Below are 26,911 nucleotides of genomic sequence, written 5' to 3' on the forward strand. Positions count from 1 at the left end.
ATATTTAAGAGAGTGTTCAATTCAGATGCAATCCTGATGGCTTCTCTGAGCTGCAGCCATCAGTGTTTCTTAAAGTGCGGTTGAGGATTAAAGGAAAGGTGTCTCAACCTGATTTAGAGAGACTAATCCAAATGTTCAGTGGCAAAAGGATGAATTTGTAAAGGGTAGTTCTGCCTCACATGGAGGAGTTCATTTCAAGATGTATGTGTGAGGGGAGGACGGATCGACAATGTCCCAAAACTTGTGGTGCTTTGGGCGTAATTAGATATCCCCATTCAAAAGCAGTTGCACCTCAACAGTTGAGGGAATCGAACCCAAGGGCCTCCAATCACAGGCCAACTTCATTCTCAGTCACTGTGGCTAAAGGGGATGCTGATTGATTCAAGAAAAGAGAAGAGAATAAAGGACAGCAGTGGATGCTTTTTTTAGACAGATATGCACGTGTGTGTTTGTGTGTGAGTGTGTGTGTGTGTGTGTGTGTGTGTGTGTGTGTGTGTGTGTGTGTGTGTGTGTGTGTGTGTGTGTGTGTGTGTGTGTGTCCATCTACTCATCTGGACTTGTACACCAAGATCAATAACTGGCTGACTGCTTATAAAGGAAGTCTCCTTGTTGTCTTGAGCCTTGTAGGCATGGGCCTCTGTGCGTTCTGTCGGTGTTGGTTTCTATGGTAACAGAGCAATCGTGTGTGCGTGTGTGTGCATGTGTGTGCGTGTGTGTAGAGGTGCACAGAGACTGGCAGATTATGGCCACCTTTGTGTATGTGTGTGTGTGCGTGTGTGTGTGTGTGTGTGTGTATGCATGCATGCATGCGAGAACGTGTATTAAAGTACAAAGGTGGTGAGGAAGCTGATAGCGCAACATACGCATGCACGCATGCACACGCACACACTCTCTATAATGTTTCCAATCTTCATAGCGTGCCCCTGTGCATGCATATAGTAGCCCCCTCTAATTGCCCCTCTGTTGCTCCATCCCACAGGGTGGTGGGTGGGGTTTTGGGGGAGGGCCTGAGTGATTGGGGGGGGGGCGAAGGGACATGCTGCCACAGGCTGTCTGTAACCCTGATACCCCCTCCTGACACCCACCCTGAAAAGCCTGGGGAGATGCTGAGCGGCAGGCCAGCAGGTGGTCACTGGCTTGCTGCTCATCTGTCCGCTTTCTAAGTGATGCATATTCAAACACAGTGCGTGTGTGTGTGCGTGTGTGTGTGTGCGTGTGCGTGTGCGTGTGCGTGTGCGTGTGTGTGTGTGTGTGTGTGTGTGTGTGTGTGTGTGTGTGTGCGCGCGCATCAGACACCCCTCCCTTTCCATTCGCAGGAGCAGTCAAAGACAGAAGAAGCACTTGCTCGGAAAAGCCCCTTGCAAGCACCCCTCCCAACGTCGACCCCACTCTCCATGCAGCCACTCAGTGTGAGGGCGACATATGGCGTCAGCAGCAGGACGGCGCGTGCCTTGATGTTCAAAATTGGAAGCACATGAATAAAAAGCCTTTGATTGACCTCGAAAGAATGACGGAGAGGAAAGAAGTGAAGTCAAAGTCTAGATGACTGTATAACCTATGACCCTGTATAACCCAGCACATTTGACCGACAGATTCGTTTCAGTCCGTATGTCCCTCTGTCTGGATCTTCTCTCCTTACAATAATCCATTTAGATTAGTTCCTTTTAGGTTATTGCCATTTGCATTAATGTGATAGAATCAAGTACTTTATTTTTTTTAATGTTGTCACTGTGGACTTTCTAAACTGGAACACAATTATTCCCAGGAAGGACTCCACCCTTGCTTGTATTTCGAAAATTTCCAAACAGTTTAATTCCATTTCAGATAGGGAATAGAATTAATCTGTTCCAATGTTGTATTGCAAAACACGCACGCGCACATGCGCGCGCACACACACACACACACACACACACACACACACACACACACACACACACACACACACACACACACACACACACACACACACACACACACACACACACACACACACACACACACACACACACACACACAGAAATTGAGCTCTCATGAGCAATATTTGCTTTCTTTTGCTTTCTGCTCATTTTTTGTCTGCTGATCTTTTTCAGGAAAACCTTCTAAAAATCAATGTCAAGGGAGCATTGCGCCTAAACTGTTTTTTCATGCCTGTAAATTGTGTCTTCATCATCTGCGCTTTATTTTAACAGTCTACTCTCTTTGTTCGCAATCTCTCTCCCTCCTGCCCGCCCTCTCCCTCCGTCTCGCTCATTATTACTGGCGCCCAATTGGCTCATATTGTAACAGCTTCACCCGAAATGATGTCATTAATTATTTGGGAGATTTGAGATTATGTGATTAAACTTGCCCTGTAGAACATGTCACTGTGTAGTTCCGTGCTCTTCCTTGTGGCCACTTGATTAGATTTAGATTGGAGAGCATGCCTGCAAACAGAATTAAATGGGATGATGTTTTACTAATATTCTTCCTGATGCAAAAGGGAAAGCAGTTTGCTTTGTTTCTTTGTTAGTTAACACCCCGGTTAGGTGGTCATCTTTTCTAGGTACTTTAATATCTTCCTTAACGTTTCACTAAAAAGGCATGAATATTAAATGGAGAGATTGCAATTACAAAAAACACTTTTGGGTGTACTTATTGAGTCAGATATAAATACATTTCTCTGACTGATGACTTCCAATTAAATTTGTGAAAATATGTGTAAGACACACCTCGATGCAGGGGCAATTTTTTATTTTTTTTTTTTTTTTAAAGTTGTGCAACATTTCCACTCAGAAAAGCCCCAGCAGAGAGAGATTCAAAACAGATTTCTTTTTTTTTTTTTTTTTTTTAACATTTTTACTAACCACATGCCCCACCAGGCCACCCACACCCGTCCTGACTTAATCAAATTTACACATCCGCTTGTTTCAAAAGTCCACCAGCATCCTGGAACAAATTTAGGTAGGATTTTCTACGCTCCACTGGTGCAACTCCACAAAGAAATTGGCTAATACAGCTTTCTGTCATATACTACGCAGAAGTAGTAGAGTAAACATGGCAGCGCCGGCAGACAACCCACCCAGAATTGACTTGTTTAAATGAGAGGAAGGGAGGGGAAGAGGACAGAGCGCTTTATAGGCCAGATGTGTGTCGTCTTTTACTCAGCCGCTGACCTAAATCGCAGAATAAAAACAGTGAGAGGTTGAAAAAGCCTGAGTGTGAAAGGGGGATGATGGGGTGAACAGATCAACTCTGGGGTAAGAATAAGAGCAACACGGAAGGTAGGGAGGGTGGGGGCAAGTTAGAAACGAGTCTGAAAGAAGCACAACAAATGTTGGCTGGCTTCGGGCTACAAGGGCTGGATATTAGTGCATCAGAAATTATGCAGCTATCAAGATATAAATATCTGAGCTTGTTAGCCTCTTTTACATTTTCACTGAAACTTCAACCACACATACATACACATACATGTCCTATTTCAAAGTTTGTGTGGGAATTTCACAGTAGCTATAGTCAAATCATGGTATTCTTGCATTATTGGATTACAGATTATTTCACATTATGTTAATTATCCAAGTGAAGTTATTGAAAGCCAAACTACTCACAATATACTGTATATTGCCTTAAAATTTCCAGAATAGAATTTTGAGCTGTGTCAATCAGACTCAATGCAGCAAAATGATGTGCTTTTTTCAATATAGCCAAGAGTGATTCAACAGCACCTCTGCTGCTTGCAGCCAAGTACTGCCCTAAATGATTTTAGTGGATTTAAAAAAAACGTTCAAGCTAAAACCGCAGTAATGACATTCATAACGGGAGCCAGTCGAGATGTCTCCCTTGATTTGGACCCGAGTCAAACTGCATTCATGTTCAAAAAGAACATCTTTATTTGAAGGGAGCCTCGGCTGTCACACAGTCTGTCTGGTTGGCACCGCGCAAGTCTGAATTCATACACTCGCTGGATCAATAGTGAGGCCAGCAGGAGGGAAATGGTCTCATTACTACAGTTCAATATTTCATTTAACTTTATAGTACTGTGCATATACACAGTATAGACAGACCACCAGACAGACATCTCAATCATCGTGTGCGAGGACAGAACAGAAGTATCAATGTGACTTTTTACGGTACTGCCGTGTTTGATTCTAACATCGTCACAGTAAGGCCTTCATCTTTTTTCTTGGGAACGCAGCACATGATTAATGCAAACTTCAGCCTATTAAAGCTTTTGAGGCACTCGTTTAAAGTACCGTACAGTTCAAGGCGAGCACTGGTTTGACAGTGTAATTGGAGTTAATCCCCGCGGTCGCTCTGCAGCGTACGAGAAATCTGAATGTAATCGCTAAAATAGTGAACACGGCCTTGAGACGTGCTTTAAGCGCTCAACATTAGGAACGCTGCCATCTTTCATTCCTTATGGAGCATTTACATTTCTGCATTTACAATCCAGCCCGACGCCACTTATCATAAGTGCAGTTGGCGGAATTGGTGAGCGTCCAAAAAATAGATTCATGTTATTGTAAAAAGCCTTTCAAGGACGTGATTATAAAGCTCAAATACAGTGAGAAGAGGAAGCCTCAATTATAACCATACCACCACCTTTCAACAACTAAAGCTGTGCTATTTACCGCAACCATTTATATATGTCAGGTAAATTGGTCGACCACTTTAAACGTACACCAGTGTTATTTAGTGTCCAGCATCGTCGCCACTAGAGATTCAGAATTGTGTTCTGAGCTGTATGTGGCAGTAACGTCCATCATCGTCAGTGAATCAGTTTCTGTAAAGGCACGAGTTCCACAATGTATTCAGGAAATTGGTCGAATAATTTTATACTTGAAGCCGGTGTATAGTGGAGGTGGAAGAAGACACGCACAAGTGCTATGGCAAAGTTTGCACTTCTTGCTGCACTCTATGGATATAGAGTTGCCTGTTGCCTTTGAAAACGCTAAAGCTCATGGTAATTCAACAATGCGAGAAGACCAGGAAACTATGTCTAAGAACCCTGAAATTGTGGCCACTCCAATCTCAATTCCGCCAACAGTATAAGAACATCCCCCTACCCGGTTGAGAACACAGATGGGAATTGTGTTGCTAATAAAATTTGTCACGAGTGCCTCAAAAGACTTCCCCGAGTCACATCCAACATGTTAATGCGCCTTCAAAGTCACCATCCTGAAATTAATTTAAGTGCACACAAGAGGTGAGACCTAGTCTAGACGTGTTTAGTGTTTCATTATAGCCCCAATTCACACACACAATTTAGAGTTTTTAATGAACCAAGAGCATGTTTTTTAGATGTATAAGGAAGCCAGAGTATCAAAACTCAAGTAAGCAAGATGTGGCTGTCCAGCTTTCAAAAACATCTCCAAAAGTCCATACTGTGTATTTAGCCCCATTGCTGAAATATCTCCTATATTACATCTTTAAATAACGGTCATGACAGCCATGGCGACTTCACCAAACTCCACAAACCCAACAGACCTTCCTCACAAGCACAGTAAGCTAAGCAGGTTGTCAAGTGGCATGGTGGTACAAGATGGTGTAAAATTGGGTATCGAATTAGGCCCAGGCACATTGGCTATCCCAAAACATGTAGTAGTTCCAAAATTTCACCAGGAAATGGTGTTAAAGCTTGACATAGGGGTGACCTTATGGAAAATAACAAATCTAATAAATTAAATTGTTAGCAATTGAGAGGACACGACCTGTTCAAACACGTAGCAACGCACAATTTTGAAATATGAGTTTGCTATGCCATAATTTTAAGATGTAAGCAATATCAATATAAATGTTAAAGTTAGAAGAACCCATTATTATGGCTAAGTATGATTGTGTGAAGATTGATCTTTACTAGACAAGATATATGATTTTAATGTTGCAATGTTGTATCCAACCTGTATTTAACATTGTTGTTCCATCGATACATGAATGTATTAAGTTGTGGGGAGACAAAAGAGGTTGTTTGTTACACTATTGGAAACGACCAGATATTTTTATGACCTGGTGCAGGGATTCTCACCTTTCACCTAGATATTCCTATGACCTGGTGCTGGGATTCTGACCTTTCACCTAGATATTCTTATGACCTGGTGCAGGGATTCTGACCTTTCACCTACATATTCCGATGAGGTAATGCCAGAAGCCCATAAATATGTTGTCCTGACACAGAGCGAGGCGGTTCTGCCTAGTCAGGGCGATGGCCGTGACGCTACCCGGAGTAAAGAACGCCGTTTAGACGAAGATGGATTTTTCATTCTTTTTGAGATTGAACCAAAATCTACTAAGATGAATTTCCAGAGTCTTCGAATTGGACTTTGTCAATTTTAAGCTTCAAATTGGACTTTGTCAAATTTTAAGTTTCGAGGAAGGCAGAGGAAACAGCTGCTTCGGGCAGAAAGGGGAAGACGCCAATGTTACGGCGTTGGTTAAGCTCGTCATGGCCAGACCTTTCCTCTTTTTTAAACAGAATTCGGATTTTGGAACAAAGGAGAGCCGATCACTCGACTTGTTCAACCAAATAGGATTTTAGACCTTTTGTCTCCTCTTTTGTTCTGAGACGGGTGAGTGTTGTTTTTTTCGACTTGTAATTCTTTTTCTTGCTTATTCATTAAATTTCTTCTTAATCCTTAATTCGGTTATCGATTATTTCGTATTAACTATGTTGAGCATGGTTTTATATGCAGTAATTAGAACTTTAAAATTTCTTTATTTCCCTATCATAGTCATTCTTTAAATCCGTTCAATTCTTTTTAGAGTGAAGACTGCTTTAATCCTTAACATCAGGAATTGCCAGATCTGGTTCGAAGTAGTTATCTTGAGCTCAGCTAGGGCGAGTGCGCTCTAATAAATCAACGAATCCCTTCGGTTTTACAGATAAATTTATCCGAGCGATAACAAATGCTTCAAATCAAAAATGGGGAAGGAGCCGCTGGTAAAAAGGGCGCGGTCATCTTGATTCCGGGCCTCAAGTGGTTACTCTGCACCGGTTTCAGAGTGACTTTAAAGGGATTGGCGTCATAAAAGAATAAATTAATTCTGTCCGAATTGATATCTTAAAGGCGGTTAGACTCGGACGGATCTTTCCCCGCCCCGACCTGGAAACTCTCGTCTCCCTATGAGGGCTGCGTTACAGCAGCGGGGTCGAAGGGGAGTTTAACCCTTTAAACGGAGGGTCGGGTCACTTACAGTCGATAAGTGCGGATTTGACAAGGTTGAACACAATTTACTTGCTTACTCCCCAAGCAAAACAAAAGAAATGTCATTTTGTAGGAAAGACATGCGACAGTGCACAAAGGTCTGCCGAGAAGAAATGGTGTGGTAGAGAGACACAGGGGGAAACAAATGGTGATCGAGACAAAGTACGGTAGAATTTACAGTTTACGTAATTTCAAAAAGAGGACACAATCTAGAGTGGTAGTAAAGCAGTGGTTATTTAAAAACAATCTGAATAAAGTTGCTACACGCTGACTTCAACTACAAATTTTTTTTAATTTGTTTATTTTTTTTTACAAATAGTCACACTCATGCAAATACAGTCTAAGACGTTATGGGTCAAAAACGGACTTGTGGACGGACCCAGGACGTGTGCCCAATTTCGTATTTGCGATCTCGCAGCACTAATACAGTCATGAGTGGTCTGTTACATTTGGCTGATGAAGCGAATGTGTGTACAGTGGAACATCTGCTGAAGATTAGGCCAGGGAGGGTTAGGGTAGTTACAAAACCCAAACAGACTGCCAGACTTCTTCCTGCAAGCTTTTCTCCAGTCAAATATTAGGCACAAATAATTGATTTTCTATATAAAAACAAAACATACAAGACATTTTTCAATTCGACAGGTCAAATTTCATGTTTAAAAAAAGTGAAATACACATGACTGGGTTTTATTGTCCTCATGTCCTTAAAAAAAAAAAAAAAAATGCTGGCTATCCTCCCAAGGACAGAAGAGAATAGTATCTCGGTCTGAAAAAAGCTTTCTGGCCTTGAACACATCACAGCAGCCAATAGCAATTAAGACTACACAGACTATTAATCGAAATGATTTAAGTTAATTCAATTCTCAATTTATTCCATTAATGGAGAACGCAGGCTTTGCTTCAGCTGCCCAAACTCCCCCACTTCACGTGATCCTCGGCCCCTCGCCCTCACTTTTTGTTTTGTCCTTGCCCCTTACATCCTGTTAATTACAGCTGGCTCTTGCACTGAAATTAACTGAATCACATCCGTGATGAATCATCGGCATTAGCTTGGCGTTTGCTGCTGTCCTGATCATTATCACAAGCACTGATCATCATTTACAACCTGAATTTGAATATTTGTCCCAGAAATGGTACTCATTTATTCCCAATAGCCTGTTCTCTTCATTTCATCCCATTTTCCTGGCAACACTGCTTGCTTGCAGTGTGTGTTTATTTTATGTATTTCATTCATTTTATTATTTCATTTTTTGTCCAGTTAGATTCTAAACATTAGAGGGCCGAAACATCGAGAGACGTTTGCTGTCAACGTGACAGTTGTACATCAATATTTCCAAACTCAACATTGTTGATTCTCTTTGCACTTTTACCTTCTCCTTTCTCCTTCAACCCATCTTGACATACTTTCTCATCTTTTTCTCTCTTTTTCTCCAACAAAACTACACCCACCCATCTCTCCACCCCACGTTGCTTCTATTCTCAGGGGCATCCCTGACCTCATTCATTCATCTCTCCTCATGACACTAGATCGCCTATTACTCCACATGCTCCTCTCTCTCTCATGTCTGTTCCCCCCTCCCATTCATACCACTTTCACGCCCCCCACGACCACCACATCCCTTCCTCCTGCTCGTTTTGTACTCCCTTTCACTCGCTCCCCTCCCCCTTTGTCTTGCTCCAACCTATTGCCTGAGGGGAGTGATTGACAAGCAAAAGGGGCACTTGTATAAAAAAAATTAAAAAAAGAGGGGGGGGGGATTTTTGATTGGTGGCTCAAGCAGTGAGCAAAGCAAGGGAAATGCATGAGGCTGCACTGGAACTCTGCATAAAAAATAGCTTGATTAAATGGCTACTTCAGAGAGTGACGCTTTACCTGAGCTGACATCAAGTAGTTGAGCAGCGTAATCTTCCACTTGTAGCCGTTGAACTTTGACGGGAAAAAATAAAAACCCTTTTCATAATTCAAATGACACTTATTCATTATTCATAACTTCCAATCTTTCCAATGAGCCCATAATTACGATTTCCGACTGAAATTTAGCTAGAGTGCCCAATCCTACTTACAACAAACACAGAAAATTGCAATCTGTGTAAATAAACTCGCGTGAAGTTTCAATCAAATGTGGGGCTTATCTGGAGTCCCTATTGATATGTGAACCTTTTGAAAAATCTTCTAAATCAATTTCCACAAGCTTTTAGCGTGTTAAAGTGCTAATTTCTCACAAAAACAACTGCCCCAAATACTTAATTTTCTCCAATAACCCATCTTGGTGTATTTTTATTCCTTCCTCCTCTTTAAGCACCAGCCGAATGCAAGAAAACGACTGGGTCCTCATTTATGACGTCACAAAGTGAGAAAGAACCCCCACCTACCACCACTGCTCCGCAAACAAATACGCCTAATTTCTCAGAGCAGTTGTGGTTGTTTTGATTTTGGTGCCATCAAATAAACTATACAATGTTTCCATGTACCCAAATTGCTCAAGTACTAGTCATTGTTGTTTGGTGCATTCAGTCAATAGTTTTCTTTTGTCCTACTTCGTGATGGGTAATTGAACGCACCTCGAGTCTACCGACGAACTTGATTGAATACAGCGGAGTCGGGGTTTTTGTCAACCGCCAGGCGTCTTAGAAAACAGCCACCCAAATAACTCATATTTCATTAAAACAACAGATCGCCACTGTGCAAAAGGTAATATAGAATCATATGCATGCGTTTTTACGTTGAATAGCGTGATACAATACAGCTCCTTTGAATGAAACACCTGTCGAGGTTTTTGAGTAGGGAGTATTTGTACTTAGCTTCTTTTGCAGCTTTTTTCCACCATGCAGGCAACAACCACCGCCAACTGGTCCAAAATGAGTTCTCCCCACTATGGTTCAAACAGCAGTTATCCAGGGTGCTGTCATATGAGCAGCACATAGCATATATTTTTATTGGAATTCTCTATTTTCTGTAGATTCTTTTAAAGTTAATGGCAGACACTCCCTTACTTCAACCTGCGACTTTGCACCATGCTACCTTCAGGTCTTTCCCAAAATGGAATGGCTTTTAAGTTTTTTTCCCCACCTCCTTTTACTTGATAGCATTTCTGGTGTTTTAATATTGTTTTAAACACTTTGAAGCATCATGCAATACATTAAAAGTCGAAGCACCAAGAATGTAAATTGTGGAAACACTAAAACAAAGAAATTCAGATTTGTGAAATTTGAAGGCTGCCAGGAGGGCAACAAAGTATTCTGAGTTTTACATTATATTTCATGAAATATGACATGGCATTAATTACTTTTCTTAAAGTATGAAAAGTGTTGGCTCAAAGGGAGCACTACTTTAAATCAGTGTGTCCCAACCAGAGGTGCCGTGAGAGACGTTCAGCTGTGCCGTGGGAAATTGTCCAACATTAAATACCGAGCGCATTGTAAACAGGATCGCCAAACCACAGGTCTGTCTAAAACCTTTTTTCAAAAACTGTCACTTTCAATTACAAAAGAAATACAATTTAAAGAATATTTAGTATTTATTTTTATTCAATTATTCGACTCTCCATACATATATAGGAATATAACTTTACGTCTTCTGTTGTAATATAACTGATTTTAATATAGAAGCTGGTGTAACACTTAACAGATTTTTGTTAGTGGTGTGCCTCGAGATTTTTTCCAATGAAAAGGTGTGCCGTGAACGAAAAAGGGTTGGGAAACACTACTTTAAATCGATATTGGACATCCATCCATTTTCTATTTCATTGATCCTGCTCAGACAGACTCAAAGTGCTGGAACCCATCACACTTGGGATGAAAAAAAAAACAGGACCGGTTACCACTCGCGAGTTCATTACGGTCATATGTAGCGACAGACTGACTACCAGCACCACTCTGCCAGTGAGTTTTTGTGCCATCCCTTGAAAACATGTCGCCCTCTAGTGGTGAACCTGGTACATTGCTGAATTACCTCAACCCCCAGTTAAACCATCAGGCAAGACAGCAATTCTCTCACCTGTAAAAAAAAAAACCGTGGCATTAATCTATGAGAAGAAATTTGTTTTGAAACGTAGTTGTCACTCCTGTTTTAATAATATGACCATAGCCATGGAGGCAAACAAGTTACAGTGAATGAATCAGCATATTTTGGTCATTTCCCTCCCTTCCTCCACCCCCTACTGTCACGTAAACATGAAAAGGTCATTTAAAAAAAATGGACTGAACAAGCAACAACAATCAACATTTAGTTTCATGCAGTGAAGTGACATTTGGTTGTAGTGTAGTTTTGAAAACAAGCGATGGCACATTTGACCCAAGGTAAAATGGCAACACAATCACTTGATAAACTGACAGAACAATAATAAATCATGACAGTCCCCTCCCAACATTTATAAATAATCATTTTGAAAAAGAAAAATCTTCATATACAATTTGTTCATGCTATTTCGTGCATTATCTTAACGGCCTGACAGGAGCAATAGAAATTATAAGACAGCTTTTAAGGATCATACTATAGCTATTCTGTACACGCCTTTTTTTAATAGTTGTAATAAATTATATTTATATGCCATTCATAAATACAGGATAGATAGATCACATGAATTTGGGAATACGGCTCATTAAAAGCAGATTTTGTCGTGGCAATGTTCTATAATATATGTACTTGGCACAAGGAGAAAGGACAGAAAATTAGCATCATATTATAAAGATAAGCCGTGTTGAGACACACAACTAAGTGGCATCAGATTTCAGGAGTCAGTCTAAACTAACTTTCATTTGATCATTGAAATGGGCAGGGTTGCAATATTGTCTCTTGGTGGAATACGAGGCTACAGGTGAGTAACAGACAGGAGTAGCGGAGTGATGTGCAAGACATGGAGGCTATAGTTGCCGAATAGGGGGAAGGTTGAGAGTTTCCAGAGCGCTGTGGTAGAGCTCCCGCAAGGCTCTCAAAAGATGCAGACGGCAGAACATCTGGTTGAAGAGATGAGGCAACGGCTCCTGGGAGGAAAGACATCAAAGGGAGTCAAACATTACGTTAGAGAAATACAGATTGCACATACGGTCCAGTGAAACCTACAACGACAAAGGTTGTACGATTCACACGTCTTTCTGTGCAACATCAATTAAGCTAGCTGAGAAACGTGCAAAGAAAGCAGGCTGCTAAACTCTTCAAGATGATGCGGAGAGAAGAAAAGTTGTGTTGTTTTTAATCCCTCAATATAATTTTATAGTGGTTCACACATTTTTAAACTTGGGTGCTTGTTCTAAATGTTAAAAGAAAATGCAAGTATAGTTAAAAAGTGTTTTATGATGCAGTTTGACACACTAATGGATTCTTTCTATTGCCAATATTTCTGATGGGGGAAATGGGACCGTAAATATGAACAAAGAAGGAGTGATGTGTTTTCAACCGCAAAGGTTTCACTGTACAAGTTATTATTCGCTGAACTCATTTCCCTTAAAGAACTACAAACACGGCCTCACCCCCAGGACGTGGACTCTGTTGTAGTATGAGCTGAAGTCTTTACTGAGAGACACCAGAAACCTGCAAATCTGTGTGTTGGGGGGGTTAGGTATTAATAGAGCAGTTAAGTATATGACCCAACATTCGATGCAAAATGAAGTCACACATGATGTATGACGTCACACATGGCGTATCCACTGACCTGCTCGGTTTTGAGATTGACTCTGGCCCCTCCCCTTTCGCAGTCCAACACTTGTCCTGATTGGTCCAGCAGCTCGGAGAAGGGAATGAGGTAATTGAAGAGGAGCAGCCACTCACCCTGCAAATCCAAACACAGATGCAGTGCAGCAGTCTTTTCATAGGGTGAAAGGAAGAGTAGTGAGGGCATTAAACTTCAGTAAATTTTGATGAAGCCGTACCTCTTCTTTGAGGGCAGAGAAGTCCAGTTCCGAGACGTCTGGGATTTCTGGGTACAAACCTGAGAATAGGAAAGAACATCAAATACATTTAGAAGAGCAAGTATTTTGTTGTGCTTTCATAAGAGTTTAACAAATGGGAAAAATAGTATTATGGTATTATATTTTGCTGGTGTTTTCTAATGAGACATGCAGTGCATTTAAAGTATACTGTTCAGCTTTAAAGTGTTAATTTGGATTCTCCTGTCACTTGACGTAATGTTACATACTCTCTCTGACGTTTGTGAATTGTTAAGTTGATTCAAAGTCTGGACTCTGACCTTTTTCCACCCCTCGGTCATAGCTGTCGAACAGCGTGTGCAGTCTGGCGCAGTTGTACATCACAAACACGCCGCCTCTCGGGCCTTTGGTGGACACGCCGCCTTCTCTCTGGACATCCAAAGTGACCTGAACAGACAGGCCTGTACTGTGATTTTTGAAGCAAATTTGTAAACTTGAGTCACTATGTACACCATACGCCTCACTATAACGCAGTGGAGCCATGATATTGCACTTAACTACTCAAGTAATGATAACAGGCAAATACGTTATTTTATTGGGGGTGTAGCGATAATACGCCAGTATGCCAAATAATCACCACCTAATTACAGTTGATGCTACTTGGTGAGCCAAGATTATATTCATTTGATGTTTGATTGTGGGGAGCATGGGGAAAAAAAAACTCAGATTTTGTTTTTCTGAATACCAATTAAAATGATTACAAATTAAAATAACTATCAGGAGCTGCATGTCGTGTTTTACAGTAGACTTACCGGACTGGTGTGGACTGTCGAGAGAAGCTCAAATCTGATTGTAGCAGAGCTCATGACCCTGATGATGTCATCCCATGTCTGACCTACACGTGATGAAAGAAAAATAAATTTAATTTACTCCAAGTAATGATAATGATGAAAATTAGTGTCATATACAGGCATACGCACACACACCTTCTACTTGATCTCCATATTTCATCTCTGAGGCCTCCTTCATTTGACCTCTTCTAAGCCTGTTGAAAGAACAAAAGAAACAAAATACAAACCTCAATGTCGAAAAGTAGTTGAATGATGAGCAAGTAACCTGCAGAAGAAATTTAACAGCATGTGCATGTTACTGCAGAAAGTTAAAAAAAATAAGGACAGAATGTGTGATGAGAAGGAGGAAGAGGAGGAGAAACACTGTTTGAAGATGACACTGTATCTTACTGCAGGTACTGTGCAGAAGAGAGCTGAGAAGAAGGAGTCTTGACAGGCCCACACACCAGATGTCTCTGCAAACGCCCAAGAAGACCAGGTAAAAATAGTAACACAAGCCAGTGCGCATGTGTGCGTGCGTGTAGTTACCTGTCTGTGTGTGGCCCCACTGGCTCTCCACAGCATCGCTATCTGCTGCTGGCGGAACTCATCTTGGCAGGAAGTCACATGCAAGGCTGTTGCCATGGCAACCTGTGAAACGTTACATTCTTAAATCTCCCATTCATTGCTCTGTTGTGGGCCATTCCATTTAATAAGTGGTGCATCGCTGCGATCACGTGTGCGGTGTCTTACGGTGCAGTCAGCTGTGGCGAGGTCCAGTTGTGCCAGATGGGAAACGCTCTCTCTGTGGACTGAACACACATGGACCAATAATCTGTTAGCAGCAAATACGGACAAAAGGACACATTGCTTCATTAACTCATCAGTCTGAGGTTGGGACAGTGAGACCCTTTTGTTCCATCTGAATCAGCACCTCAGTGGGATTTGGGACTATTGTACACTTCCATTGCATGTTCTTCCTTTCCTTACATGAGTTTTCTCTGGGTCCTCCAGTTTATTCCAACATTCCAAAAACATGTTTGTTTGGGTTTGTTTTGGGGGGGTGAATGGTATATAAAAACGAATCACACATTTACAATGCCTCAGTGGGTGGTTACTTGTTTAACTTACCTGTGCAGGTTCCCAGGCTGGGATCATACCCTTGCAGCCCCTCTTCCTGGAACACTCGTTTTAAGTTGATCCTAACTGCTCCTTCATTCTCACTCTTGTCCGCCTTCTTCCTGCCTGGCCCTCCGCTCATCCTCCTGTCTCTCTCAATCTCCCTCTCTCTGTACGTCGAGTTTTCCAGCGCTTCCTGGATCTTCGCCTCCCGCTCCTCATTTGTCCAGTAGGCTGGGAATGTTGGCCAGTCAATGCCCAGAGTGCGGAGGAATTTGACGATGCTGCTGTCTTCGGGCAGCAGGGGGCACAGAGACACTGTAAATCTGAGGCAGGCGGCAATTGTCAGCTTGTGTAAAATGTCATAGATACCATATCTATAGTAACAGTCATTACTACAATGTCAGGTTAGCGCCACATAGTCAATGTCACTTTGTTTAGCTATAGCATTATTTATTTTATGATCAAGTTTATTATTGTGTTAAATCACATTTAGGACTGAAAGAAAAAAAAATTCCAGTGGACAATATTCTTCGTAGAAAAGCTGTCCACAACAACAACAAAAAACCTCAACAAAAAGTGAAATATATGATTCAATCAAAAGGGGCTGATGTGACAAATTGTACAAAGCAACTCACCCTTGCCCTTTCAACAGGGCCCCCATATGGTCAGCCAACAGAATCGTCCTGAGGTGTCCCAGAGTGAGGCTATCAGGAGTCGGGGGTTCGGGTTTTGGATGCAGGGCCGGACAGTTGAGCACCACGCAGCCCTGCCTCTGAGCAGAGGGCGTCAGGTACTCAGTAGCCCCGCCATCTAGGACAGCTCTGAAGGCGGCGGCTCGGTCCACTCTCACCCGCAGACCTTCATCCATCACCTCCCCGCCCGCCATAGGCAGAACGCCATGGCCTTGGACAGACAAGATCCTGGACATCACTGCCGGAGGAACCTAAGTGGGAAAAAAAATTCAACTCTTGTATGGTAGTTCATGTAAAACAACCATTAATGTTTCCAAAATTGGTTTGTGTGAGTTGTTGACCTCTTGTTCAGTGTTCAAATTACATCAATGTTTCAGTGTCTCACAATAAAGCTTTTTAGAGATAAAACATCTACGATGTTTTTCAAGAACACCTTTGCAGACTACGTGCACTGTATTTAATGCTAACTTTATATTTTTGGAGGTGGTACTGGTGTAAAACGTTTGAGAATCACATTGGATAATGGGTGAATGAATGGTCGACTCTACTCTGTATGTCCCTTGCAAGTGAGGCCGTGACCAGATTCCAGATATCCTGCCTCTACATGACTCTATACAAAAAAATTGATGGATAGTTTGATTTTTGCACAAACGCACACACACATACATGTACACACAGTTGCAGTTGTGCGACTGTCTGACCCACATTGTGATCTGCAGCTCATGGTTCATGATCACTGCCTCGAGCACAATGTCTGGTCAAGCTTGAAGGCCCTTCCCTAAAATACGACTTTGTGTTTGTGCCTTTATAAATATATGCTTTATTGTTCTAATTGGAAACGTACTGAAACTCCAAGTCTCGTTCATGTTGACAGAATAATGAGGATGCCGGGGCCTCTGTTCTATTTTTGGAAACCTAACTACCGTGTCTTATGTACGTATGTTGTAAATATGTGACTTCAAAATGTATTTGGTATATGACTCTCGGGGGCGAGGGTATTTTACTCACAAAATATTCATAGAAATCGGAAAACATATTAATACGAACAATATTGAATGAACAAGATTATGCTCTACAGCAGTGGTTCTTAACCTGGGTTCGATCGAACCCTAGGGATTCGGTGGGTCGGTCTCAGGGGTTCATCAGAGCCTCCACTGCGGAGGTCCGAACACACTTGTATGTCGTGTAAATTTGTGATGACGCAGAAGTCACACTGATTTCCTGGTATGTAATTTGTTGTGAGTTCATGCATTGTGTTGGTTTTGTTCTTAGAACAAGGTAATGTTCATGCACGGCTCATTTTGTGCACCAGTAAAAAAAAAAAAAAAAAAACACATCTGTCTTGAATATGAAAAAATAAAAAATTACTAAAGAGGGGTTTTGGTGAATGCGCATATGAAATTGGTGGGGTTCGGTACCTCCAACAAGATTAAGAACCACCGCTCTACAGTCTATACGAATATGATGTGTTTGGATGAATTCTCATCCGTTTCATTCATTCAGTCCATTTGTTAAAAATGTGGACGCGGTTAGGTAATAGTGCTAAACGGGACGGGAAGGTCCGTGTATTGAGCCAGTAGCCAACCTGTCCGTCCGCATAGAGCGTGTTGAGCATGGTACTCGGCGACAAAAAGTCTCGAGTTCGGAGGTTCCTGGCGTTGCTCTCCTTAAACCACAGCTTCTCCTTCTCCGGGTCCGGTAACATCCTCTCGCTGTCCCTTCGACCAGAGTCGTGGGTATTGACAAGCTTGGCCCGCAGTGCGGAGCTCAGCGCTCGGACCGTGGGAGCGATACGGAGGGGCGAAGACGACTCCTCGATGTTCTCCATCGCTGCTATCATAACAACACAAACGGGTGCAGCTAAAAGCACATCCGCGACATGCTAAAACAGACGCGGTCGTGGTGAATGGAAATCAGGATTCATTCAAGCGTGGAGGCGGCCGACATAACCCGGGAACTATCGAGTACTCGTCGATGTCAGATATTGGCTAAAGTGGTAGGGCGCATTGCCCCCTCTTCCCAACCGGAACCTAAAGCTCCAACTCGTCTTCCCCATCGGGCGTGTTTCCGCGTTGGACCGACCGTGGCAAAGCATAATAACGAGAAAGTGTGCAATTTCGGTTGGAATTACGTGTGAATGCTAAAATGCGTTAATGTGGACGCAAATGTGTGAGAATTTAAAAATAAACTAATACTGTACATAATTTACTAAATTTGAATGAATAGTATTTGAATAGAAGCTGGAGTGGAAACATACCCTGTGCAAGGATCGAACCGGTACCTCCCCAAGTATAGTTAGGGTTTCCAACTACGGGAAGTGTTTAAAATTAGGGGTTGAAACTAGGGTTCGGGTTTGGTCGTTGGGTTTCAAACTGGGTCAAATTTGAAATTGACCAAATTTGGACAAGTGTGCTCAACTGTGATGATAGATCAGGGGTGTCAAACTCGTTTTTTTTGCGGGCCACATTGTAGTCATAGCTTCTTTCGGAGGGCCATTATGACTGTCAACCCAAATAAATGTATGAGCACCCCATATTTTATACAGTAAAAGCTAAAAAATAAACTGACAAATAACTCGTTTTCAAATCAGACGAGTAAAAACTGGTCAAATATTAAAAAAAAAAAAGATATTAAAAGTGAAGACAATTTGCAATTCTAGTGATAACACACGGATTTGATGCACAATTTGTCTTCGCGGGCCACATAAAATGATGTGGCGGGCTGTATCAGCCCCCCAGGCCACCTGTGTGATAGATGGGCAAACAAGCATTCATGCTATTTACACCAATATAGTGTTATCTTATAAAGCCTATCCCAGTTGACTTCGGGCAGTAGGCGGGATACACCCTGAACTGGTCACCAGCCAATGCAGGCCACACATAGATGAACAACCATTCACACTCACAATCACACCTACTCTCAAATTCGGGTGCTCAATTGGCCTACCATGCCTGTTGTTGGAGTCTGGCAGGAGAACGGAGTACCCGAGAGTACCCATGCAGGCATGGAAGAACATGCAAACTCCACACGAGAAGACCAGAGCTGGAATCAAACCCCACACCTTTGAACTGTGAGGCGGAGGTGCTAACCAGTGTTCCATTGTGCTGCCAACAGCAATAATAATATGAATAATAATAGTAATAATAATATAGAAACGTATCATGGAGATAATAATGTAGTATTTATTTGTGATCATTTCTTGTAGACAGTCTTATAAACATCTGAAAGAAATATAATGTGGTAAATGTAATCTGAGAGATAGTATGGTTGCATTAAAATTCCACATAGGCTACTGATGAAGATTTATATTTGGTGTCATTCTTTACTGACACGGGATTCCCGGTTGCGTTCTGTTGGCTAAGCAAGCCGGGAGAAAACGTGTCATTGAGGAAAATCACCAACGAGTCTTCCAAACATGTTTTCGGTACAACAATCCTGAACCCAAAAAAAACCCCATCAGTTGGTGTTTGTACTACTATAAACCATCAAATTCAATTAGGAATCACAAACTATGGGATGTGGGCAGCTCAGGTGTTGAGATGTCTTATGCGTGGTGGGATGGAAACGGAGCCCCTAACCAGCTGGAGGTCCGAATCACAGCTGCATTATGGGTTCCGTTACAATCCCACCCGCCAAAATAAAAGGTGGGCATCTCGTCCTGACAACACTCCTGAAAAGGAGAAGAGAATTACATATTTTACATATAAAACACACAATCCATACACTATTTTCGTAATTGTAGTGTATACACAACAGACACATTTTTTTTATAGGCCCGATGGGATTTTGTTACCATGACAATGACTGGAACGGCGCTCTGGTGTGACCAGGTAAACAGTTTCTTGTACTCAAACAGTCTAGAGTGCGTAGACAGTCAATCGCTTTAACGAAAGACATTTTCATTAAAGGAGGCAGCACTTCATCTTCATGCCACTAGATTACACTCAGTCAATCACTGTCTGGAAACAACACCAAAACTCAATAGCCCTCATTTGCCCCATGTGAACAAATTACCCTTAATTTGCCAGTGCAAATACGATCAGCTAAAATTAATCTGTGCCGATACTGTAGCGCTGCTTTGCTTTTAGCATTGACATGATAGTGATTGAGTTAATCTTCAACCAGCTGAGCTTCAAGTCATGATTAATGGGCAAAGGAACACTTGAGAAATTCTTGTTCACAAATGCATGTTCAGAAATAGGCAACTCACAAAAGATTTACCTGATTGTTAAATTTTACCCAATAGGAAAGGAGGCACCAAAATTCCTCAAATGTTGACAACGTCACTGACTGGGAATTGAACACAGATGGTGGAGTTAACAACTACACTCTCAATTACTTCAAGAACATTATGTAATAGTAAATGCTATTGAGTTTGTAGAACTGTGCTAGATTAGCAAAAACGCAAAGAAGTGGTGTACAACTAAAATGGTAACACAGCTCATACAACACCGTGATGAGTAAACACATTTCGGTGACAGGAGAAAATAAATAGCGAATTATAATTGTTTGTTCCTCTTTCAGCTGTGTGTCAAGGTCAGCGAGAATAGATTGCTCTTGTTTTGGTTCCCAATACAGGGATGTGACACAAGGTGTTGCTCATTGCAGGGGCACACCTATTCTGGTGGGATGCGGGGCCTTGGCCACCCCAAAATCCGGAGAAATCTTTGACTTTTTGCTTAATCACCTCAATGTTATGTTATATGTGGCTGCCTTTCTCTGTACAACCGCCCTAAATTCACCCGCTCAATTCACCCCAGCACACATTACCCACCCATCCACACACATCCACACACCCAAGATTGATGTGCCTGAAGACAATGCTGCCCACTCACCTGCTGTTTCTTTTGTGGACATAATAGGAGCTGCCTTGTCTTGAAAAACCAGTTGACTCTGAAGGGAAAGTAAAACTCATCGTGTCACACGAGGTCGGCTGGATGTGCCTGACTAGAATGGAGACAAACTCTGACAGGAGGTTCTGCTGACTAGAAGCTAGGAGCAGGAAGTCCTGAACACATGGATTGAAACACTTTTTTTTTTTTTTTTACTCAGACTAATGAGGAGCAAATAACGATAGTCAGCTTGAAGTTAAAGGCTCATACGAGTCACACACAAAGAAGTAAATGACACCCACACACACGGTGATGAGATTGTGTAAAAGTATGCAGGTTTGTTGTGTATCTCACCAGGGCTGCAGTGTCCCTCTTCTCTTCCTCGTCGAGCAGTGGCGTCTTGTCAAACAACTTCCTCTTTATAAGCACTTCACATTCATTTCACTTTCATTTCTAACCGCAAGACATAACTCCTCCTTCCTGATTCATCTCCTAGCTGGAGAGGGAAATCACTCTGTCTTTTAGTCTTGTTTTTACACATTTGAAGCAGACAGCATTTTGAATACACACACAGGACCTACTGTTAAAGTACTTTTTTGGGTTCATTATTCCAATGCTTTCATATTTAAAAATACAATATTAATACATACATTATGACAAACAAAAACTGCTTTAAGATTTTTTTTTAATACATATCCAGGACTGTTTTCCCAACTTCAATGATCTATAAATGTGAAGCTTTTATTTTATTTTACAAAGTTTCTAAAATGTTATACACCCCTTTTAAGGTAATAAAATGCAAATATTTGTACCGACTCTTTCGATTTTACTGATGTATTTTTGATGAAATTTGTTACTTAAATTACTTTTGTTCACCCATTATTTTTTCCCTTAAAAAGGAATCAGTACGGATTATCTTTTCTTTTTTTAATTTATGAAAGTAATGCTGCTGTTTAATAATGAAATACACTAACTACGATTGCTCATTTTATGTTGCATTCAGAGATTGTTGTAATCATTGCCCACAACTTTGGACACATTAGCAAAATCTAATGCGCTCCAACAAGAGCTGTAATTGCCTTTAAAAAGACAATTAATGATTGGTTATGATTGGTAATTTCACAAATTATTTACTAATAAGTTACTTTGGTAAAGCAGCAGCCAAGGCCAAAACCTATTTGCAGTAACACACATTGCAGGTATGTTGTGAGAATTTCCTTTCCTGCTAAAAACCAATCACATTTCATCAGTGAAGACCTTTACTGAGGGGAAAAAGAAAATCAAATGTTTGGCACTCATCAAATATGGTGAAATTGATCTGCTGTACAAATCACAACGTAACATTCAAAACATAACATTAGTTTCACAGTCTGTGTGCAGTTGGGTCGTAGAATATGAACTAGATGTTAAAATTCCAAGCTAGACAAAATTTATAGATACTAGCACTCATGCCATTTAATTGTGAATGTGTCAATGATGAGTGAACATAACAGATGAGGACGCAAGGCAGGTGAGACCAACAGAGTGTGACCACTACAATTCCCACACGACTGTTGAATATCAGGCCCGGAAAGTCCGGTGGATTTGTCTGCGTTACCTGATCCTCCCTGGAGACGAGGTGCAGGTGAGCGGGCTTGGCACGGCCAAGTACGAGTAAAAACTCTTCTGCGTCTTCTAAGATGAAGAACGGTTGTCATGGCAAATATCTTTTGAGTTCCAAAACAAGGATCAACAGCACCAAAAGGGACATTAACTCACTAGGATTGTACCTTTCGCTATGATGTAACATTTCTGGTTAAGGTTAGCCAATTAAGCATTTCGTCGCCCTCGTGTTGTGTAGAGCTGTGGTGTCAAAATTAACCAATTAATTGACAACAAATCAATTATCACATTCATCCCCTAGTATCGTAAACAATCGAAAAGTCATTTAGTGCAATTGTTTCATGAAAGATTGTCCAAATCTTCTGATTTCAGGCTCTCAGAAGTAATCATTCTGATTTCTTTAACTTTTCATGCAAGCAGACTGATTTATCTTTCCGGTTTGATCAAAATAAGATATTTGCAAACATCTGCTTTGGAAAACAATGACTATCAATCCATTTTGTGTGATGTTGATCAGTTTTTTTTTTTTTTTTAATTATGAAATAATACCAAATAAACAAAACTAATTGGTTAATAAAACAATAATTGGGGGGAAATCCATCCATCCATTATCTGTACCACTTGTCCCCACGGGGATCGCTGGTGTGCCGGAGCCTATTCCAGCCGTCAGCGGGGGACACCCTGAACCGGTTGCCAGACAATTGCAGGGCACTCAGAGACGAACAACCATCCCCACTCACCCCTACTATCAATTTAGGGTGTTCAATCGGCTTACCAAGCATGTTCTTGGGATGTGGGAGGAAACCGGAGTTCCCGAGGGAAACCCATGCAGGAACGGGGAGAATATGTAAACTCGACACAGGGAGGGCCGGAGGTGGAATCGAACCCGCACCCTTTGAACTGTGAGGCGGACGTACTGACTTGTGTTTCACTGTGCCAATTGCAGTTTTATCTTACTTTAATTTAGTTAACATTTTGCAAATGAATGAGATTAAATGAGAATCTTTTGTGAAAAATAGTGTAACTTTTATTCTTTGAAAATTAACACATCCATATAGTGAACACTTTCTGTAACAACATGGAAGGCATTAGAGATCACCGACTCATAAGGCTTAGTTGTCCTTGACACATTATTCCAGGATGCATAGAAGACATTAATTAACTGGAAGACTTGATGAATAGAAATGCTTTGAGGTCATGCATATGTGCACGAGTGAGAGTGTGACAATATGAAAAGAATATGACAAAAAAACCTGGAGAGTTTTGCCATCATAACGTAGGAAGGACTGTCTCCAGCTGAAGGTTCTTCAAAACAGACGCTTCTCATAACTGTCACGAAAAGAAAAGATAAAAATCACAGGACTGACGACGGCATTTCCTGTCAAGAAAGATGGCTCTGGTGTTTATTTAAAGAGGAAGCCCGAGCAACCGTTGAAATGAAGAACCTGTACTGTGCCCAAATGGCAGGGACCTCTTGCGAAATCGCTTGAGGTGTGGTCCCATGCAAGTGCGTACCTGTGTAGACTGTGGACGCCACCCTCCATTTGAGCCGATGCTGTCCTCTTTTCAAATCGCAGGCTTCCGCTGTACATCATGTCTCTGACAAGACAAGAAGACAATTTGTCAGTTGATTCGGAAGTGCATTTATAGGCTGACAGAACTGCCGCAGATAACCAGGGAGGTTTGTATGCTTTGTATGGGAGCGGCAGACCAGAAATGTTTTTGGACCCTCACCCATTCAGTGCTTTACACACTGAACTGCATTTTTTAAAATTACCTTTGACAGAAATTTAACAATCGCAAAGATATCCGAACTGGAGTGAAAGCAGTCAGTAACACTGTCTCCTTATTGCGCATTCATACTACCGTATTTTCCGCCCTAAAAGGCGCACCTAAAAACCTAAAATTTTCTCAAAAGCCGACAGTGCGCCTTATAGTCCAGTGCGCCTATATGGATCAATTGATGAATTTGTTGATCCATACTGGTTGTACACAGTGCTCTGCCAAAATGTTTCAGTACGTTTTAGTACGACTAGTAAATTACAAGGTCGCATCGCTTCCGAACATTACGGTAACTGTAGTCAGGGGGCGTCACCGAATAGCTGTTGTACCCGCGAGGCTATTTCATTTCAAAATAGGCTGCTCCGTTAATGTTTCGAGTAAATTTACGGATTGAAATGGAAGGGAAACATAGGTAAGCAGTACCAATGTGTTAGATCGAACTTTAGTCAGTTCCGATCATTTTATAGGAGATCGTTTGAGAAACGCGATTGTTTACACTTTGCTGAGGCTCATGGGAGATTGCGAGCTGAGGCTCGTGGGACTTTGCGGATGGCTAATGCTATAACGATAGCTGCTATACGTACCAGGCTATTTCATGTCAAAATAGGCTGCTCTGTTAATGTTTCGAGTAAATCTACGGATCGATATGGAAGGGAAACATAGGTAAGTAGTACCAATGCGTTAGATCGAACTTTAGTCAGTTCCGATCATTTTATAGGAGATCGTTTGAGAAACGCGATTGTTTGTTGGTTATTGGCTAGTGGATGCATACCGCAACCCTAGTCAACCTCAGTTTGTTGCAGTATAGCTTCTATTTTATGCGCCTTATAATCCGGTGCGCCTTATATATGGACAAAGTTTTAAAATGGGCCGTTCATTGAAGGTGCGCCTTATAATCCGGTGCGCCTTTTAGGGCGGAAAATACGGTACTTGTGAACTTGAAACATCATTAGTTGGAAAATGCGCTAAGCTTCTGTACAAGGAAGAACGAAGTGCAGAAAGGAGTGATATTCCCAATACCACAAAAAAGCTGTGACAATTATCTTCATTATGAATTATCTTATGACGTGCATGATGATGTCACAGCTCATGCCACGTGTCATTTGTATGTACCGGAGCTGAGTGAGACTCTTGGTGCCGATATCCTGACAGGAGTGTTGAATGCCAGCCAACAGGTAGGGCACAAACTTGTGGATGGAACCTTTGTCCTGCACAGCTCCCGAAACACCCTGAGCAACTTTGATCTTGTCACTTTCACTGTAGAAACAAACAAACACACATACAAAACAGTCAGTTGTCTGTCTGAACATTCAACCAATTGTCTGGCATTATTTTACTTTTTTTTACATTTTAATATCATCACTGCTGGGCCGGCACAAATTTGTTTACCAATTGAAAATAGTCTTTTCCCACATCATTCAATTGTTAATGTGTTGAAATATTATTTTGAGCTTATGGTATGACGCCTCAATATTTCTGATTGAACTCATGAGTTGCAAATTACTGCCACCTAGTGGTGAACCTTAGTTTCAGTTTATTTAAAGGAAAGGTCGACATGTAACATCAAAGTTTCATGGACTGGCCTGACTGAGTTCAAGAACTGTTTTACAGCAGGTTCCTATAACATTACATACATTTCAATACAATATATACAATATATATATACGTATATATATATTATTGTTAATGGGTGCAAGTTTGGTTTGTTATTAAAAAAATATGTGTATAGCCGTTTAAATTGCATAATAGAGGTGGCTGATCTGATTTGAAGGGGTATCCTATTCCAGATCAAAATAGATGTGCGGATAAATGAGTACAGACCAAAATTGTTTTGGTATGCTGGGGTTCGGATGAGGTCCTGTGTAACTGAGCGGGTGATGCGGGCCTGTCTTTCATTACGGCCTGGGATGAGTGAATTAACTTGATGTACACTTTGTACTGCATAAAGACTGCGGCGTTGATGAGCAAGTTTTCACACCTGAAGTATCTCGTCTGGGACCCCAGGTTTTTGTCCATGGCATCCAGAGAGCCCATGCCACGGTATTTTTTTAGCCTGATGCCATCTGAGAAGAAATATTCACCAGGAGCTTCGTTGGTGGCAGCCAGCAGAGAGCCCATCATCACTGCATAAAGAAAGGAAATTGGGCTAAATTGTTAGCCCAGATTCAAATTCCACACTGGGCGGATGTGCTAACCACAAAAAATAACCATGCAGTGCCACCCAGATGTGTGACATTTCTAATAGTTCATATGGGGAGAAACAGTTAAAACCAAGCAAACTAAAGGTCTATCAGACTTGTACCTGTGGATGCGCCAAATGCCAGGGCTTTGGCGATGTGTCCCACAGTCTGAATGCCACCATCGGCGATGACGGGCACACCAAAGTGTCTGGCGTACTCGGACACCTTATAGACCGCTGTGGCTTGAGGTCTGCCGCAGGCCAGTACTGTTAGGAAGAGAAGAGAGTAACAGCATTAAGCCGCAGTGATGTAAACAAAGTTTGGTCACACAATGACTGTATTTACAGACTTTGAGATGCTAAACAATTTGTGCCATAAACTTTTGGTTTTCATTCGACATCTGCATAAACTTCAATGAAGCTTTAAATCGATATGAAATGCTGGTAACTGGTAATAAAATGGATTATGTATTTATAAACAAAAATGTATACATGAACTTAAAGAGTTGCATTCTGTGAATGAACGGACAGGAGAAGTTGCCTCTCTGGAAATGAGAATGATGCATTTTTTTTTTAGCAGACACAAACTCGAAATCTACTGACAGACAATATAATGGTTGTAAAGTTCAAATTCCAAATCACACTCAATTTCTCATGTCTGCGGTCCTTGTGGACAACTTTGTGGGAGGTGTGCGGATGGTGATTTGTTGACTTTGCAGTCCAGTCACTCACCTTCCTGTGTGATGCAAATGGAGCCGCTGCCCATCCCGACTCTCAGTCCATCCACTCCTGCGTCAATCAAGTTTTTAGCTTGAGCAGTGGTCACCAC

General features: G+C 41.6%; 2 protein-coding genes and 1 long non-coding RNA gene across 3 annotated transcripts in view; 1 reads left to right on the forward strand and 2 right to left on the reverse strand.

Moving 5' to 3' along the window:
* LOC119137891 lies at positions 1-25,503 on the forward strand. The gene is made up of 3 exons (XR_005101008.1): positions 1-12; positions 14,365-14,372; positions 25,431-25,503. It is a non-coding gene; the product is annotated as an uncharacterized LOC119137891 (long non-coding RNA).
* dalrd3 (DALR anticodon binding domain containing 3) lies at positions 11,233-17,720 on the reverse strand. The gene is made up of 13 exons (XM_037277470.1): positions 17,273-17,720; positions 15,631-15,938; positions 15,005-15,318; positions 14,627-14,685; positions 14,423-14,524; positions 14,285-14,349; positions 14,030-14,088; positions 13,856-13,938; positions 13,364-13,490; positions 13,047-13,105; positions 12,830-12,946; positions 12,648-12,716; positions 11,233-12,161 (listed from the first exon to the last, which is right to left on the reverse strand). Exons 1-13 carry the CDS (start codon positions 17,525-17,527, stop codon positions 12,042-12,044), a joined length of 1,737 nt encoding a protein of 578 aa, XP_037133365.1. The 5' UTR covers positions 17,528-17,720; the 3' UTR covers positions 11,233-12,041.
* impdh2 (IMP (inosine 5'-monophosphate) dehydrogenase 2) overlaps positions 23,126-26,911 on the reverse strand; it is a 9,832-nt gene continuing 6,046 nt past the window's right edge. The window contains exons 9-14 of the mRNA XM_037277483.1: positions 26,815-26,910; positions 26,206-26,349; positions 25,882-26,026; positions 25,017-25,160; positions 23,637-23,720; positions 23,126-23,450 (exon numbers count right to left, since the gene is read on the reverse strand). Coding sequence (XP_037133378.1) covers positions 23,429-23,450; positions 23,637-23,720; positions 25,017-25,160; positions 25,882-26,026; positions 26,206-26,349; positions 26,815-26,910 — 635 coding nt within the window. The 3' untranslated portion in view covers positions 23,126-23,428. The remainder of the gene's footprint in view (positions 23,451-23,636; positions 23,721-25,016; positions 25,161-25,881; positions 26,027-26,205; positions 26,350-26,814; position 26,911) is intronic.

This window comes from Syngnathus acus, chromosome 2, assembly GCF_901709675.1.
Source record: "Syngnathus acus chromosome 2, fSynAcu1.2, whole genome shotgun sequence".
Classification (NCBI taxonomy): domain Eukaryota; kingdom Metazoa; phylum Chordata; class Actinopteri; order Syngnathiformes; family Syngnathidae; genus Syngnathus; species Syngnathus acus.

Coding starts and splice junctions, on each gene's coding strand:
- dalrd3 (XM_037277470.1), bottom strand. CDS start 17,527: ATGATAGCAGCGATGGAGAACATCGAGGAGTCGTCTTCGCCCCTCCGT. Junction 14,350..14,422: donor GTGGGGCCACACACAGACAG/GTAACTACACGC, acceptor GGGCGTTTGCAG/AGACATCTGGTGTGTGGGCC. Junction 12,717..12,829: donor TCAATCTCAAAACCGAGCAG/GTCAGTGGATAC, acceptor CCCAACACACAG/ATTTGCAGGTTTCTGGTGTC.